The sequence below is a fragment of the Halictus rubicundus genome, chromosome 4 (assembly GCF_050948215.1).
Source record: "Halictus rubicundus isolate RS-2024b chromosome 4, iyHalRubi1_principal, whole genome shotgun sequence".
Lineage (NCBI taxonomy): Eukaryota > Metazoa > Arthropoda > Insecta > Hymenoptera > Halictidae > Halictus > Halictus rubicundus.
The window spans coordinates 3,807,139-3,825,007 of record NC_135152.1 but is presented as its reverse complement, the minus strand read 5'-3'; the positions used below and the strand labels follow the sequence as shown (position 1 = coordinate 3,825,007).

Here is a 17,869-nt window from a genome sequence, read left to right as displayed (position 1 = left end):
ATGGTCAGAAATGAGATGAGAATGTTTGCAATTTTATGGAGTTGTGTGCTAATACGATCATTTTAACGAAGGGAAAATAAAGACGTGTTTGTAGTTCTCTAATCTAATTCCTGAACATATTTTCTGAATAAGTGGATCAAAAAATAGTCTAATAAATTCCGTTTAGATTGACAGATAAAATTAAGCGACGCGCGACGGTCACTACGTAACAACATGGCGACGCCCTCACCTGGCAAAAACGCTGAAAATTGGACATCTTAAATTTTACTCACTCATAACAATTGAACTGGTGATCTCCTAGGATTGAAACTTGGATTTTCGGTATTTTCTCGCCAAAATCTACAGGATTAAATGAGAAAAGTTAAAAATGTCTGGTTTCCCGAGATAAAGTTTAACGCAAAAAATAAATGCATTAGTCTTGTCTCTGACTAAACGCATTCAGAAAACGGCCGTAGTAAGTTGAATGTGCTACAGGCTTTAGAAAAATGAAAATAACCTAAGAATTTTCTTGCTTTTTTGTAGAGTTCATAATGTTTTGTGCTTTACTGCTGATCCGCGTTGTTGCAAATTCGCAAAATACGCGGTCCAGTGGCAGAAAGAGAACAGATAGGAAGTCGGGGATTATCGGATCCATCCAATTTCCAGGGTGCAGGATGATCGTGCAGTTTCATCACGTCTGAGAAAGCGTTCCGTTTTATTCGAGCCCTTCTGTCTGCTCGGCAGTAACGGGGGCAACAAATGTTGACGCCTTAATGGACGCCGGATTAAATGTTCCGGGCTCATTAACTCGGCGGCGCGCGGCTCGGCTCAGCGCGAATAGCAAAAAGGAAATACGGGCCACGGCCGTCTGCAGGATATTGCCACGGTCTCGGAAAGAATTACAGGGGTAATCGGCGCGCACCCGAGATAATTGCAATCGACGAACGGAACAAAGGGTTAACCCTTGCGCCCGACACTATTTTTCTTCCTTAGCTCAGAACGCACCGAAATTTGTTTCGATAACTCGGCCTCGTTAGGTGTTCGGCGTCGTTAGCGTCGCAGCTTTCCGCGAGAGGAACGAGACCAATTCCAGGTTGATGGCAGCTGGAGGAAAGATCAGTTTGCCTTTGTGCCCTGGGAAAAAATTGTGCACTCTTTTTCTGCAGAGACGTTCTCCTTGTGCCAGGGAATTTTGACGAATAGTAGTAAAATTTCTGGGGCCAATTGTGTTGGTTCGGCTTCTATCTGTCCTGAACTTAGCCTTGAAATAACTCGCTCCATTAACCCATCTGCATCTGTGTACACCGCAGAATGTATTGCCCTAAATGATGCTTTTGATATTGCTCTGAAACATCAACATCTTAGTTTTCTCTTATTTTCGGACTCTCTCAGCGCGCTCCACGCTTTGGAAAGCACCGAAGTAGATATTAAAACTAACCCATACATCCTTGAAATCAAAAGAAAATACAATTTGTTGATCAATAATGATCATAACAGCTTTGTTAAATTGTTTTGGATTCCGTCGCATATCGGAATTCAAGGCAATGGAAATGCGGACAGGGCAGCTAAGTCGACAACGTCAATGAACACTGTAAATATTCCTGCGGTTCCCTACACCGATTTATTTGAGAAGTTTAAAAAACAAGCCAAAGATCGTACTTTCGAAGTTATAAAAAAACCAAGGTTTCTTTAAGGGTAAAAAATTCTTTCAAAAATTTTTTAATGAAAGCCCTGTTCCCTGGTTCGCCCATTTAAGACTAGGGAGAAGCTTTATCGTTACAGTTAACAGAATGCGTTCCGATCACTATAACCTGGCAGCTTCACTAGCGCGAGTAGGTATTATCAATGATAGCCAGTGTAAATGCAATCGGGACTGCGAAACCCTTGATCATATAATATGGCAATGCGAATTGTATAATTCACAAAGACGCAAGCTAAGCTTCTTGTTTCAAAAATTGCAATCTACACATTTAGTATTAACGAACATTGTTATTGTATTCACTTGTATTATTATTGTATTCTTCTTGTTCTATTTCTGTATTCTATAATATTGTACCCACTTATATTATCCCTGTAAAGCGAAATAAACCCAGAAGGGTTTCAAATGCTTAATAAAAAAAAAAAAATCTTGACGAACTGGAGTTCTTGAATAGAGATGCCCGTTTCCGGAGGCGGGGTTGTGTTAAATTATTTTTATCTCTGCTAAAAAAAGCATGTCTGATAACGATTTCTGTTTCCTAATTCTGTTACGACTTGCTGCTTGAACCGACTTCGTTTTCCATTGGTGGAATGGATTTTAAGTTTGCAGCATTGGCTCGATATCATGCTTGACTTATAAAACCTTGGACAATCTTGTACAAAATCGTAGATTTTATACGTCGAGGACGATACCGACGGCCCAGATCTCACCAAACATTCCCCGAGTGATTCACCTAACTTTCTTATGAAAATCCCTGAACTCGAGACACAAGTTCCAGAGAACAAACATTTTAATCATGCAATCCCGACCAGTTCCACCGAGCAACTAAATAGTTCCCCCGGAATTGGAGCATGTATCGCATTTTCCGCCGAACTTAAAACATCAAAATTGCCGTGAATGTCGTCCTGAGGAGCCACGTACTTCAACTTCCGGTCATACTCTCCGGAAACTAGAGCAGCGTTCGATGAACGGAGAAGCAGAAACACACAGAGAGAAAGAGAAAGAGAGGGAAAGCTAGAGAGCGATAGTAGGGGTGAGGTACCTCGAGCCGCTCGTTATCATTCATCCTTTTTCTTTTGCAGAGGGGCTGTGATGAGGGAAGCCGGTTAAAGGACCCCGTGACGCGCAGGCGCCGGCAGGAGTACAGGAAAGATGCTGCCTTCCTCGAGAGCTTTATTAAGCCCGCTGCTGCTTCTAATCATCGCTGGAAGCACCGGTGCCTTCAGCTCCCGACAAGGAGGTAAGAAACCATCCCTCGGAAAGATGTTTTGTCCTCGGAGAGGTGACAACGAGGAGCCCAGCGGGGACGACGTCGTCGACGAGGACGAGGACGACGACGACGACGACGCTTGGCTCCCTTCGTCAATTTTCAGAAAGTTTTCCTCGGCAAATCTGGTTAAGTCGTTGACCGACTTCTCTCGGGGCCCTGGTTATGCGCGTACCTTGTCGTTCTACTTCTCTTCTCGCCGAATACCGGTCGTATAGCGATTCCGCTGTCCTCGGGACCAAGATCCAGGACCTGTTGGATCGGGACTGTTACGCAATCCTCCGAACGATAACGAGTTCGGTTTCCGTGAAAATCGAACTGGTGCCCTCGGATTCTGGGATTTGCGAGCAATCATCGAATTTTTGTGGGAATTAAATGCACAGCGAATTCTCGATATATGTCAACAACACGGGTCTTGCCAGTTATGTTCACACTCCTCGGCGTCCTCAAGGGGTACACCCCGCGGTAGTGGGGATAATTCCGCGACGTTTATTATCCAGACCTTGGCGGCATATACCGGGTGGTTCACGACAAACAGGCCACCTAAATAGCTCCGTTAGGATTAGAGATAGAAGAAAATGTTAGAGAGAAAAGTTGTACTGTTAAAGGGGGCAAATATGGTGATATAAAAAAATGTTCCTATTGTAGTCGTTTTCAAGGTCTTTTGAAGGTCATCGATGATTTTCAAATAGCACCACATATTTTTAACTTCACAGTGTTGTAGCTGATGTCGAGACGAGTTCAATGATGTGGTACACTATGACCTTCAAATGACCTTGAACTAGAAAATTTATGATAAAGCACACACACACACGCACACAATGATAACTTCAAAATGTGCAATCATTTTATTTGAACTAAATTAAATGTTCGAAATTATGACCTTGAGCAATAACACAAACATTTAAACGTTTTACAAGGCAATCAATTGTACTTTCAATTGTTTCTGTTGGAATTGATCTACAAGATCTAATTATTCTTTCTTGCATGTTCTCTGGTGTAGTCGGTTGATCACTATATACATCATCTTTGAGTGTTCCCCACAAAAAAAAATTAAGAGGAGTTGGATCGGGGGAACGAGCTGGCCATAGTATGTGTCCATTACGTCCTATCCAGCGATTTGGATATTTATTGTTCAGAAATTCTTTTACGATACGTGATTTGTGAAGGAAGCCTCATCAGTAAATAATACGTTACTAAAAAATCGGCTATCATTTCTAATTTGCCTCAAACCCCACTCACAAAAATTTACGCGATTTTCGAAATCTCTTCCATGAAGTTCTTGGTGGAGCGATATGTGATATGGATGGAATTTGTGTAATCGAAATATTCGCATGATACTTGCTCGGCCAACGCCACTTTCTCTACTGAGTTGTCTAGTGCTGATGCAAGGATTTACATTTACTGCACCAAGAACATTGACTGCATTTGCTTCATTTGTTACACTTCTCACTTTCACAGGTCTTTTATTTTCTACACTGCCTAATTCACGGAACTTTTTAACTAAATTTGAATAGGTAGAACGAGATGGACATCTGCGATCAGGAAATCGGTCTTTGAAAAGACGAACAGCTTCTCGAAGACATTGACGACTTTCGTAATAAATGGAAATAAGATCGGTCTTGTGTTAGTTTGAGTAACGCATCGCTAAACGGTTATCGATGAACTGATACACTCGCAATAATTCGATGACCATAACTGACTCGGCATACATACCAGTAGTTTGTTGATAATCTAGTTTGTGTACGCTTAGAGATCACCTTCCGTTAACGGAATACGTGTTATGAGACCTAATGACTGAAGGAATTCAATTTCCGTTGATCAAACAGAGTAGTCAAACTATATCTATTAATGAGTCCAAGGTCATTTGAAGGTCATAGTGTACCACATCATTGAACTCGCCTTGACATCAGCTACAACACTGTGAAGTTAAAAATATGTGGTGCTATTTGAAAATCATCGATGACCTTCAAAAGACCTTGAAAACGACTACAATAGGAACATTTTTTTATATCACCATATTTGCCCCCTTTAACAGTACAACTTTTCTCTCTAACATTTTCTTCTATCTCTAATCCTAACGGAGCTATTTAGGTGGCCTGTTTGTCGTGAACCACCCGGTATAGAGAAATCACTGTAATCGAAATGGTAGGAAAAATTGAAAGTTGAGGTTGCAAGTTACTGTTTATGATAGGTCTACAAGCTAAGAAAAATTGCCAACTGTCCCAGAACGATGTCCGAAAGCATCTCTGCAAAGTCAGATTGAATTGACTTCAATCTCGGCGTATAATCGCAGTAACCGAAAATCGGGTGACTCTCGAAAAATTCGTAGAAAAAGGTAGGGTGGGCGGTTTGGCAACTCGCGAGAGGTTTGCGGGATCGAGTCCTGGCGAATCGAGTCCTGGAATCCTTCGCGCCCCGGTGAAATTCCGCTCGCACCGTGGCAGAGCCCGGATCTGGGTCAATGGGCGGCTGGAACCGCTATCTCCGAGTTTAAAGGGTTACGATAGTGGCGTCGTTTTCGGCCCCTTCCAGCGAGCCCCGCGTGAAAATGAAATCTCGAGAGCCCCGCCAGGCGGGGCACTCCGTAATCCAGCTGCGCCACGAATTCCACCGGTCGCAATTGAAAGAAGTGCCGTTGACAGTTTTAAATGGAACGGAATTGTAATCCTTCTGGTACAAGGGCTTGTCGCGAGAGGACAGGTTCCGTTCCGATCGTATCCGCGATATTATTACACCTCGACGCGCGGGAAGACCGATCGTTAAAAGCTCGACCTCCCATCATGGACCATCGGAAAATCGCCGGTTTTTATTGGACTTTGTCGGACGAAAACCGGACGCGTGATTTTGACAGAATTTTTGGAGTGTTTAACATTTTCGCAGCAGGGTTCTTGCAACAATGAACATTGACAATCTGTGGAATTTGAAGAAGGTGTCTTTCTTTCGCCTTGTCTTCAGTAGTTTATAAAATTGGATAATATCTACCCGTGTTAAACATTTCGAAAAGAATCAACACCGTTTTTATACAGTTTGCTTTTCGATGAAAGTATAAGAATTACTTCAACAAATAATTGAAGAGTATATTCCAAGAGAGTTCAGCATTAAATCTTGACTCCATTAATGCCTTCGGGCAGCTCATTCCACAGTTTATCGCAAAAAATCCAGTAGAAATACTATTTCCTTCCCAGTTACTCATTCTATCACTTTCCATATTCTCCTTTTCTTATTTAATAAAAATCAGAATCAGGAGAATATTTCCTTCAGCTAGAAGACTCCACATGGCTTAACTTCACCTGGGCAACCCAGAAACTTTTTACATTTTACTATATAATCCTGTACGTCTCGACGAGAAATTTCCAAAAATCGAATTTTTAAAGTTGAGCGATTACACTCTGTTCTGGGATAAGCTGCCATCGAACAGTAATTAAAATGTAGAGAATCATATACGGGATCTCAAAGAGCGGAGAGGGCCGGTCGTCGAAAACGCTTAAAATCCTTCAACTTTAAACACGCATAACTTTCGAACCAGTGAATTCATCGCCTTAAAACTTCGATTTTTGACATTTTCTCGTCGATGTACAGGATTATATAAAGTTAAACATTTCTGGGTTGTCAAGGTGAAGTTTAACCCTCCTCATTGCAGAAATAAAATAGAAATGCAAAGTTGATGTACACGTTTTCTAGCAGTTTAAAGATCTGTCATCAATTCTAAATTTCTATATCGAAGCACAGTGGTCCCAAATCGCCAAAACGTGGTAAAAACCTCACAACTTGTTAAAAAATGATTGGTTCCTGCTTGAAAATTGGTATTAGGCCGTTTTTGAGGTCGCTGACCACGAATCTGAACTTAAAATTAGAAAAAACAAAATGGCGGATCCAATATGGCAGACATACACATTAAAAAATTATTGTTCCTGCTTGAAAATTGGTATTAGGCCGTTTTTGGGGTCGCTGACCACGAATATGAACTTGAAATTAGAAAATTCGCTGTCTCATATTGACCTGAACGAGGGGAAACACTAATTCTCCGGATAGCAAACTCTACCCTTTGTATTGTATAAAGTAGGTATTCTATTCGCACTTCATAGTTCCCAAAGAAGAAAAAATTGAAAAATTGCTGGTCTTTTTACGTACAATAAGATCCGATAATAAAAAATATATGTTTCCATTTGAAAAAACAAAGTTGACCTTCAAGTGACTGTGAAAACGCCATCCAAATAAAAAACTGATACTGCCTTGGACACGTGTTTTACACTTTTTTCATATTTTTCATACTTTTCGAGATATTCGGCCGGAAAGTTTTCAAATGAACAGCCGATATAAAAACAGCGTTCGTGTTTGAGAAAATATAACAAAATTTCGGATATATGATTCTTTATAAAAAAACTGGCATTCTATTCAAAATCTGTTTAAATTTTACAGAAAGACTTAGTGCATATCTCTCACAGTTTGACAAGAAATGCAAAGAAAGCGCATAAAATACCTACTCTGCGTTACAAAAAACAGTGCTACGACCACAGAGGCACCTAGGGGCAGCTAATTTTTTTTAGAGTTGCAAGATAATACTATGTAGTAGAAGCTCCAACAAGTTTTAGCGCTAGACCGTGTGAGACTTGCAACTTTTACTCTAAATCGTAAAAATTTATGCCTTCACTTTTACTCTCTCTCTTTGCATACATAGTTATCAGTTAACAATAAACATTTGGCACTAAAAACTACGCAACTTACCTCCACAAACAGCATGCATAATGCATAATTAAAATCGAAACGTTTCAACACAATTTGTACACCGTGCACTTAAGAGGCCGGCAGGCATTTGACCTTGACTGTCACGCTATGTTATCCTGTGCCTTTTTTCTAGACATTTTACGTCTTAAATAAGTAAGTAATCAATTAAAAATGCATACCACCGTGTTCGTACATGTCTTTGCTACGTCTGTATAGAGCCTTTTTTTCGATACGAACACTAAATCTCTCGAAATTAAGAGAATCTTTCAGCGGCAGCCATCTTGTGACGTCATACTTGCTTCAGAATTCGAATTTTCTGCCGAATATTACAAATTACTCCACGATGAGGTAGAAATTCGCAATTTGCGCGCAATACAGACGTAGATTGGACTTTTAGGAAACACAATTGACCACTTCTAAACTGCTCATTGCAATATTGAAGCGGCAGTTTGTCTAGATTTTGACCCTTGCATACGTATATGGATTTCAAACCATGCCGGCCCCCTTAAAATTCGCAATGTGCTTCACAAGCTTAAAAAGGTATGGTGTAATGAACTCGAAGTTCGGACTATGACTGTTGGTCAGGTATAAAAAAACGACCTTTTCGCTGTTTACCCCGACTTAGAAACACTCTTAGAGTAACCAACCCCATACTTAAAACATAAACATAACATAAACATAACTTACATAGCTGAATGTTCACATTTTAGGTTTTGGCCACGTTTTCCGACTTTCGGGCCACTGTGCGAAGAAACGAAACTTCCACCTAACCCGATGCAATGAATAAATCGAAAGAGCAGATTTTCGATAAGAGAAACTGTCCGATCGTTTAGCGCAACGGTGTCGGTCGTTGCAGCGTTGCAGCGTGCAAAAGACGGTCATCGCGGGCGGAATTATCGAGCAACGTATCGCAGGAGTGATTCACCGTGGAACAACGCGAGGGTAGCCCGAAAACAATGAGTCTCGCGTCGAAAGGCAGCTCTGGGAGTTTCTCTATCCGGCGAGAGCACGAGCTGTGTCCGTTTCGCGCGCAAATAGTTTTCCAGAAACGTATACAGCCGGAAGTTCAGCGTTGACGCTCGGCACCCGGCGACCGGCGAGACTCCCTCTTTCCACTCCTAACAACTATTTGCTTTTCAGGTGACCTTAATCTAGGAAATGGCCACTAAGGGCTGTTCCCCGAGCGGCCGCGAGCAAAACGAAACGCGGGCAAACGGTCGGACTGCGCGACGGTCGAGATTAGGCGAGGGGTCGAGGGATGAGGGGGGTGCACAGACAGGAAAGTTTTCAGGATATTGTCGCGGTTTGTCGCCCCCCTGTTTTTACGGACCTGACACGATCGATCAATTTTTCTGGGATTAGTTAGACGTGTTCGCAATACACAATTAGCAGCAATCTTTTTGGTCAGCGGGTAATAGTGATACTTTATTATTTTTTGTTTTATAATTTAAATCGACAGATTCTTTGACACATTAAAACGCAGTTGTATTAAATTTTTCGTAGGATGCACGTATCTTTCTTCAACCCTCTCCTCTTGCAGGCCTAATTGTTAACATTTCCCAGATTTGAATGGCAACTGTTGAATTTAATTCTCAAAATGTTCAAATTTCTTGGACAGCGCGCAAAGTTATAGGGTTGCAAAAATGTGTTAAGCAACTAATAGTCTGCAGTGTAGCAGTGGAGGGAAAAGTGCAATTTCCAGGCGGCGAGTAAAGAACACAGCGTTGAAATGGCGGCGAGAAAAGTGAGCATCGACTGGAGAGAATTTTACGCGTGGAAGTTCGAGCAACGAGCCTCCCCCTCCGTTCATATATTGTCGCAAACTGCGATCAAATGGGAGATAATGAATAAAGTTCCCGTCCGAAGTTTAAATTGCAATATAGGTAAGCGACGGAGATGTGATTTAATGGAGCGACAGCTTACTCCAATACGGTGGACCATTCGCAGGGAAATTGCTACCGTGCTCTCTCGCTCTCGGCCATTATTCGATCTCGATTCGCTCTCTGTAGGCTCACAAGTGATAAGTAAACAAATATTGAAACGGCCGGCTATGATCTTCAACTCGACTGCTGAATCCGCGTGATACTTCTTATCAACGAAATGGGTAACAGTATGCAAACGATTTTCTCATTCAATCTTTGCGTAAAATATTAGCTATTTTCATTTTTAACATTTTCAAAGGTAGATACAGTTGGAATATTTACTGAGCTAATTTTTCAATGTTATTCTAATTTTTCTTAGTAACTTCTTCAGGCTACCATTTGGCACGATGAACAATCATTCCGAAGAGATACAGATCAAATTAAACTCTTGTCATTTTTATAAAGTACTGGTAGCATTAACACTGGGTTCACGGAGCACTAAAAGTGGCTATTTTGGATTATTTCATAAAAATACCAAGAATATATTTAGTGAGTTTTTTAGCAGCTTTGTAATATATGCTCCAATGAATAAATGTATTAAATAAATTTTCCATAAATGCATTTTTACAATCATAGTAATTGTAAATTAACATATTTAAAACCTGTCATTTTAACGGGTCCCGTATATCTAGTGTTAATGAATGAGGAGACTGCATGAAATCGTTGAATTGAACGAATCTGTGATCGCATTCATTACTTACTTCACTGCTTCAAAATGACTTACCAATTGAGGTTTGTCAGAAAATTAAATTGGACATTGCGGCCCGTCATATTGCTCGCACTTTTTCGCTGATACGAGGCACACACCACCAAACAAGTTAGTCTCCGGTGTCACATTAATTCTCAGCATCGGATGCGGGAAAAAAAATCTGGACACCTGATGCAGCAGTCAACGGTGACAGGGACGCAAAAATGGCGACGCTAACGAGCTCTATAGCCGGCCGTGCCGGAAAAAAAGACCTCAGGCTGGGAATATCGTCGAATCAGCGACATTTATTATCGCGCCTGGCTCGCGACAATTACCGATCCCTCTCCCGCTGTAATTCAGCAGCCATTAAATCCTCTGGAACGTCGGGACAAGCGTTCAACACCCGCCGAAATCACCGCCGGATGGGAATCCTGTATTTCGCGTCACGGTCCCGTTGTTTTACAGAAAATAACAGAAAGAAAGAGAGAAAGATGAAAACAGAAAATACGCCACAACCTCTCAGTACTTTCCTTTATGGTTGCTCCACTAAAAAATTTTAAAGATGCAAGTCACAATGCGAGATGGTCCGGGAGGAAAATTTACGTTACCTACTGTGTGCTTTAAATTTCGTTCCAACATATTTAAACCCTCAAAATGCGATAAAAAAATATACCATTGCATTTGAGAGGGGATAAAGAATCTCTCTGGATAAAATATGTTTGCTTGGCTTTTATGGTTGAAGCACGAGAAATTCTTAAAGATGGAAATCTCATACGTTCAGGAGAAAATTTGAGTTGCGAGCGTCCCGCGAAGTTCAAACTTTTTCGAGCATGTTTAAACGCTCCGACTGTAATAAAAAAAAATACCATTCTATTTGGAACAGTCTGTAGAATCGTTCAGTGCAAGAAATTTATGCGTAGCTTCCACGATTGAAGCGGGAAAAATTCTGGAAGACGAAAAATTTCATACGTTCGGGAGAAGAGTGTCCTGCGAGATTCAAATTTTTTCAAGCATGTTTAAACGCTCGGAATGTTACCAAAAAAATACCATTCCATTTGGAGGTGTCTATAGAACAATCCCGTGTCAACATAATTCGCATATCGTCCACGCCTGACTCCCAAAAAATTCCTGAACCTGCACAAGCCTCACGATCTCCAATTATAACACATTTCAACTTGCGTTTCAAAATGAAATTTCGCGAAGTCAAAATTCAGCGCATCAAAGTCTACAGCACCGACTTGTTATCTCAGCACAGAATAATTGTTGCCCATTGTAATCGAATGAAGAAGCAGTTACGTAACCGGTGCGAGAAGGTGTTCGGGAAGTATTCCGCCTGAGAGACCGAGTTGACGCCTCAGCAGGAACAGGATTGAGTCGGTCGAGGTCGCGGTGAGAGGTCTGAGTACGAGACTAGAGAGATCCGTCCCGTGAGTACCTTAATCGAGAACAATAAAACTCGGGAGGCTCGCGCTCGTCGCAGGATGACGAGGATGCAAACCGGGATGCTAACTGTAAAGAGCAACGAGAGGTGGTCGGAAGCGTCGGTAAAGATAACTGGGGCCGGCTTGTTTATGCCTTGTAAATTCGCCGAGGTCTGGGGATTCGCAGACAACAACGCTCGCCGAATCAACCCCCGAGGTACCTGGCTGTCGGGATCTGCGAGCGCGTTAACGACCGCCCACGCAGTTCTTTACGAGCGCGACCCGTAGGCGAGGGGACCCGTCACGGGGAGCACGCGAGCTCACCATTAAAATTCGATCAGATAATCTTATTTGCGCCCCGATTAGGCCGATTGCTTCACCCCTAACCTCGGCCCACTAATCCCTGCCCTGAGCGAGCCCGCCCTCCAGAGGACGAAACCGATTTCGAGCGAGTAACAGCGAATTGTTGCCGAATCCCGAAGATTAGACAATTCGAGAAGTCGTGATTAAGTATATTTAGTTGAATCCTATTTTTTCTTTTTTCTTATTAATGACAATGTCGAAACCAAAAAGGAGGCTAAATTAAAAAAAATGTGCCACAAAGAAATCAGTGAAATTCGACAAAATTTACACAGTATTTGATACTGATATCACGTAAATCTCATTATTAGTGGACTGCGGATTTTATGCATTCTCATCAAAAGTAGGTGAGCGTAATTTCAGACAGTGGAAAGATGAGACAGATTTAGGTACATCAGTATATTTCTTATGACTTGACGAAGGCAGTAAAGAGAGAAATAAATGCCTACTTGGTTCCCACGACTGGTGCAAACAATTTTTATTTTCCACGAATAACCACGGTCTAATTATTAGTAAAAAAATTCCTCGAATTCTGCAAGCTCGCGAACGCAAGGAAGCATTTACAACAAGAAGCTCAGCGAGTCTCAGCACGATGTAAGCCACCGTGTCACCGGTCCACGTATCCAGGGAGAGCCTGTTGCCTTCGTAAAACTGATTAACACGATCTTGTTAGCGTCTGCGAGTCGCGAGTCGGGATCAAAGCTTGGACAAACGGCGCGAGACGCGACGCCGCGGACAAACCATGATATTTTGCTTAATTACCCGACAGTTCTCTCGGACAGCGTTGCTGAGAGGGTTTACGAAGCGGGACGGAGCGGAACGGTGCGAGTACTCGCGCCGACGCGTCTTTTCTAGACTCTCCCCTCTCGCCCCTTCTCTTCCTCTCACTCTCTCTCTCTCTCTCTCTCTCTCTCTCTCTCTCTCTCTCTCTCTCTCTCTGTTTCTCTTGAGCCCGACACTTCGCGATAATGGCTCGCTTTATTAAGGACGTAAACGACCGTGGTAATTGCGGATCCTGGCTCGTTTCATTGGGCCGCGCAACGAGCTTGTGTAGCTTAAACGGTTTCGGGTGACAAAGGGTCACCTGTAAGTTGAAACAGATTCGCAGCCTGAGCAATTCCGGGGACTTTGTTGGGATTAGAAATACGCGGACCTCAGGGTCATTTATGAAATTCCCTCGACAAGGACAATCATCCCTCTCTTTCGCGAATCTGCGCGCGTGGCTGCGCTTTTTATCGTCCGATCTTCCTATCGAGCATTTTACTACCCTCTCCGGGTCGAGTGATACTCTTCCGGGATGCTCTGCTAGGTTCAGGCTCGTTCTCACACCTTTGAGGCGCGCACAGGTAAAATGAAGTTGTATGCATTTTGACTCTTCGCGAATTTTGCAGTTCGTAGATTAACCCTTTGCGCTCGGCGCTATTTTCAATCTAAAACTAAATTTTTCTTACGTCTTACAATATTTTCATTTTATTCATACGAAACTGATCCGATTTCTACATATAATATTTAAATGTTTAGTAATCTATTAATTACAAATTTTGTAATGTAACAAATATTTTGTAATATTTTTTCTAATTTCTTTGAAATAATGCCACAACAATTTCTAGTGGTGCTTCAGAGTCACCACTCGAGTGCAAAGGGTTAATAATAAGTAGGCTGCGGATTTTTCTGCAAGATAAAAGAAACACCAGCCTTACAGAAGCTCCTATTTTTCCTTGATAATCTTAGCAAGTGGGAAAAAGTATATTGGCATCCTCAAATTGTTTAAATTGTCTACTAGCAAGTAGACTACGAATCTTTATGCAAAATAAAATGTTTCTACCTGAATTGCGATAAACTGGAGCGAAATAGAAATAGAATAGTCTTTTTAAGTTCTTCTACTCACTTTTGTCATAAACGCATGTCTACCTATTTTGCTAATCTACGAATTCCGCAATTTGTGAAGAGGATCGTACAGTGTGAGGGGTTGGAAAATATTGTCATTGTTTTCGAGGCTCGCAGAGGCGATTTCCACGACAAACACGCGCCGCCAGAACGGATCGAGGATAGGGAGCGTTTCATTTAGGAGAGCTGAAACGGAAAAAGTGTGCCGGGAGAAGGATGTTCGCTCCTATCTCCGTTATCGGCGTCGAACTCGCGCGAAACTCGCGTGTGTCCGGGGACTTCAGTTCCGCGAGTTTTATCTGACGGCCACTTGTACCGCGAGCGGGAAACTTGCCGGGGAAAAGAGCCGACGAGATATGGAGACAAGAAGTCGGGGCGCAGAAAAAGACTAACAGGGACCCGGGGAAAATGTCGCGAGAGTTTTCGCGCTTTCTTCTTTTATCTTATCCTGGGCCGCGGTATCGAGGAAATTTCTAATGGAATACTCGTTGAGAATACTCCTTCGGCGAACTACAATATATTCTGACAAATGTAGAAAGGACCTCGAAGCCCTAACTCTGTGTTCTGGAGCACTCTTGAATTTCTTCTTTTTCCCGATTAATGCTCTAAACATTTCTAACGATTATACAGGCTGTCCCAGAAATAGTGCAGGGAAAATAATGGAGTGATTCTAAATACAGTGATTTTTCTATACAGGGTGGGTCTGAAGAAACAGAACACCTAAATATCTCCGTTACTTTTCGTTGTACAGGGCGTATACAAATTATATGTCACGGCCATCATAGCGTGATTCTACACCTCCGGATCGGTGGAGATCTGTGAAAAAAATGCACCGCAAAATTCATTTTGACCTCGAAACTTAAGGTCAAAGTATCGAAAAATTTGAGTGATGAGTACTATACGATGCAATAGAAGACAATTTTTCGACACTTTCACCTTGATTTCCAAGGTCAAGGTGAATTTTGCGGTCCATTTTTTAAACAGATCTCCACCGATCTAGAGGTGCAGAATCACGCTATGGTGGTCGTGACATATAATTTTTATACACCCTGTACAAGAAAACTTCTTAGGACAAAGTTACACTGTTCGAGGGGCCACGTGTAACGGTATAAGGGAAAAAATTTTCAACATCATTTTTTATGAGATTGCAAGGTCATCGAGGTTTTTTTAAATGGAATGATATATCTTCGTTAACGTAATGTTGTAACACAATATGACCTACAAATGACCTTCAACCCAGAAGAATGGAATAAATAAAATTCAACTTGTAATTTTCATTTGCTTTATTTCTGTTACGCAAAATGTTAAAAAATATTCCCTTGAGCTGCTATACATTCAATTGTATCGCAATACACAACATAATAACAGATTCGGTGTTGACAGGAGGACATTTATGATACACCTTCACCTATGCGTTCGTACAGAATCGTGTTTGTGAATTACTAATTACTCTGAAGACCTTCTTACTATCAGATTTCCACTGTTTCTAAGATTTCTAATCTATCAGTTTATCGATGAACGTTTCACAATTTACGTTACTCGAAGGAAGATAAGATTGATATGATTTTCATTTATGGAGAAAGTCGACAGTGTTTAAGAGAAGCAGTGCGGTTGTACAAGGACCGATTTCCTAATCGTAATTGTGCATCAGTTTCCGTTTACTCCAATTTGATAAATAAATTCCGTGAAACTGTTAGTGTTGAAAATAAAAAATGTTCGAAGGTGAGGACTTTTGAACATTTTGCGAAACAGAAATAAAGCAAATGAAAATTACAAGTTGAATTTTATTTATTCCGTTTTTCTGAGTTGAAGGTCATTTGTAGGTCATATTGTGTTACATGGATGAATTCGTTATTTTGTCAGCTACAACATTACGTTAACGAAGATATATCATTCCATTTAAAAAAACATCGATGACCTTGAAATCTCATTAAAAAATGATCTTGAAAATTTTTTCCCTTACACCGTTACATGTGGCCCTTCAAACAGTGTAACTTTGTCCTAAGAAGTTTTTTGTACAACGAAAAGTAACGGAGATATTTAGGTGTTCTGTTTCTTCGGACTCACCCCGTATATGTCGCCAAGATCTGAATGATAAATGTCGCGGAATTATCCCCACTACCGCGGGGTATACCCCGTGAGGGGTTTCGGAGGCCGAGGAGTGTAAACATAACACCGCTCGGGTACTTCTCCTGGAGGATACACGACGCTGGCAAGACTGTTGTTGACATATATCGAGAATTCACTGTACCTTCCTCCTTTGTCGTTTCGCGCCGTTTCTCCTACACCCTTTCTGGAACAGATATTATAATAGGGAATTCAATGCGTATTCCAGAATTTTCGGAGATTTTTCGAGAGCCTGGAACAGTAAAACAATTAATCGCCAACATAAATAACCCGTGCAGACGCCGTCGATAAAAATAAGATTGCAGACGGAGGATTGAAATCGAATTCAATAACGAGACTACGAATCTTTACATGATATAAAAATTGTCTGGTTATTCGAGATTAATTAAGTTGCTGCAATTTTCCTGAGCCTAAGTGTTAGATCCATTAAAATTAATGATCAGAATTATCAATGATTTTTCAAGTCGACCTACGAACTACGAAATAGGTGCCCGTAATAAGCATGGCGTTAGAAGCCTAATCGTTTCGTTTCGCCGACAGAAAGTGTTCCGCTTCCGTGGCAATTAATCGGCCAATCAGCGAGTTAAACGGGAACGAAAATGTTCCTGGTCGGGCGGTGATTACTCGTTCGTAAAGAAAGTGTTCATATCGTCGAACATGGCCGGCGCGTGCACCTCGATATCCCGGGCCGCGGTTCATTATTCCGTAACCCTGTTCCTCGGTAATTGCATTAATTACGCGGCATAATACGGGATTTACGATGCACAAACAGTATCCCGCACTTTATCAGGATCGACAGAAACACGGGAGAGCCTTATTGCCGCTGGGCACGTGCCGTTGTTCGACGCACCGCCCCCGCAATCGTTCCGGGCTCCACGTTACCGACGTTGAAGGGTTCGAGGGACCCTTCGTGGGATTGTTTCTGGCGATCGGGATCGAGATCGATGCTCTCGGTTGATCGATGAAGGACCATTGTTTCCTGGCAACACACGGTGGTTCTCAATATTCCTGTAACTGTCCCAGACTTTCATTTGTACACAGGAGACACGAATAATTGATCGGAATTAACCTTAGGTTTACGTTTTAGTATTTTCAATGTACGATTATTGATATTGTAAAGATGCATCCATGAGGAATTATTCAACAAAATTTCCTTGGTTATATTAAAAATTGGCTAAAAATTTGGACTCATAAATTTTTGCTGGTTTTTGTACAGTAATGTAAAATACTCTTTTTTAATACTTCGTAAAGTGTTAAAGGAATTATAACGTGTTGTTTGTGCTGCCATCCAGCACATCAAATAACGTGCAATGCCGAGCACACACCAACATGGCGGCGCCCCTATCTGTCAAAAACGCTCAACACTTTAACTTTTCGTTTAGGCGACGCGGAGAGGTGACTTCTGTTTAGACACAAAAACTTGCAGTTACTTGCAGCGTGCGCGGAAGGTTTATAGACACGAGCTCCGCGCTTAACGTGTTAAAATCGTGCAACTTTAAACACTCATAACTTTTGATGCAATGAATTCCTCGCCTCAAAACGTCGATTTTTGGCATTTGCTCGTCAAGATATACAGGACTATGTACTAGAAAGTTCAAAATTTCTGGGTTGCCAAGCTGAAGTTTAACCTATTTTCTTATAAAATAAATCTATCAAATTATAATTAAAATAAATAAAATTTATCACGCGTGTGTGACGCTTGTGGCAAACAAATTGCAAAATTTTTACGGATTTATTGAGTTTCACGACCGAATTTTCTGGTAACAATTCGTCGCAGACCGTCGATTCGCG

General features: G+C 41.6%; 1 protein-coding gene across 1 annotated transcript in view; it reads left to right on the top strand.

Moving 5' to 3' along the window:
- Positions 1-17,869, top strand: part of LOC143353226 (uncharacterized) — a 499,638-nt gene that overhangs the window by 243,693 nt on the left and 238,076 nt on the right. Inside the window, exon 3 of the mRNA XM_076786388.1 lies at positions 2,761-2,918. Within this exon, the coding sequence (XP_076642503.1) occupies positions 2,831-2,918 (88 nt within the window). The 5' untranslated portion in view covers positions 2,761-2,830. The remainder of the gene's footprint in view (positions 1-2,760; positions 2,919-17,869) is intronic.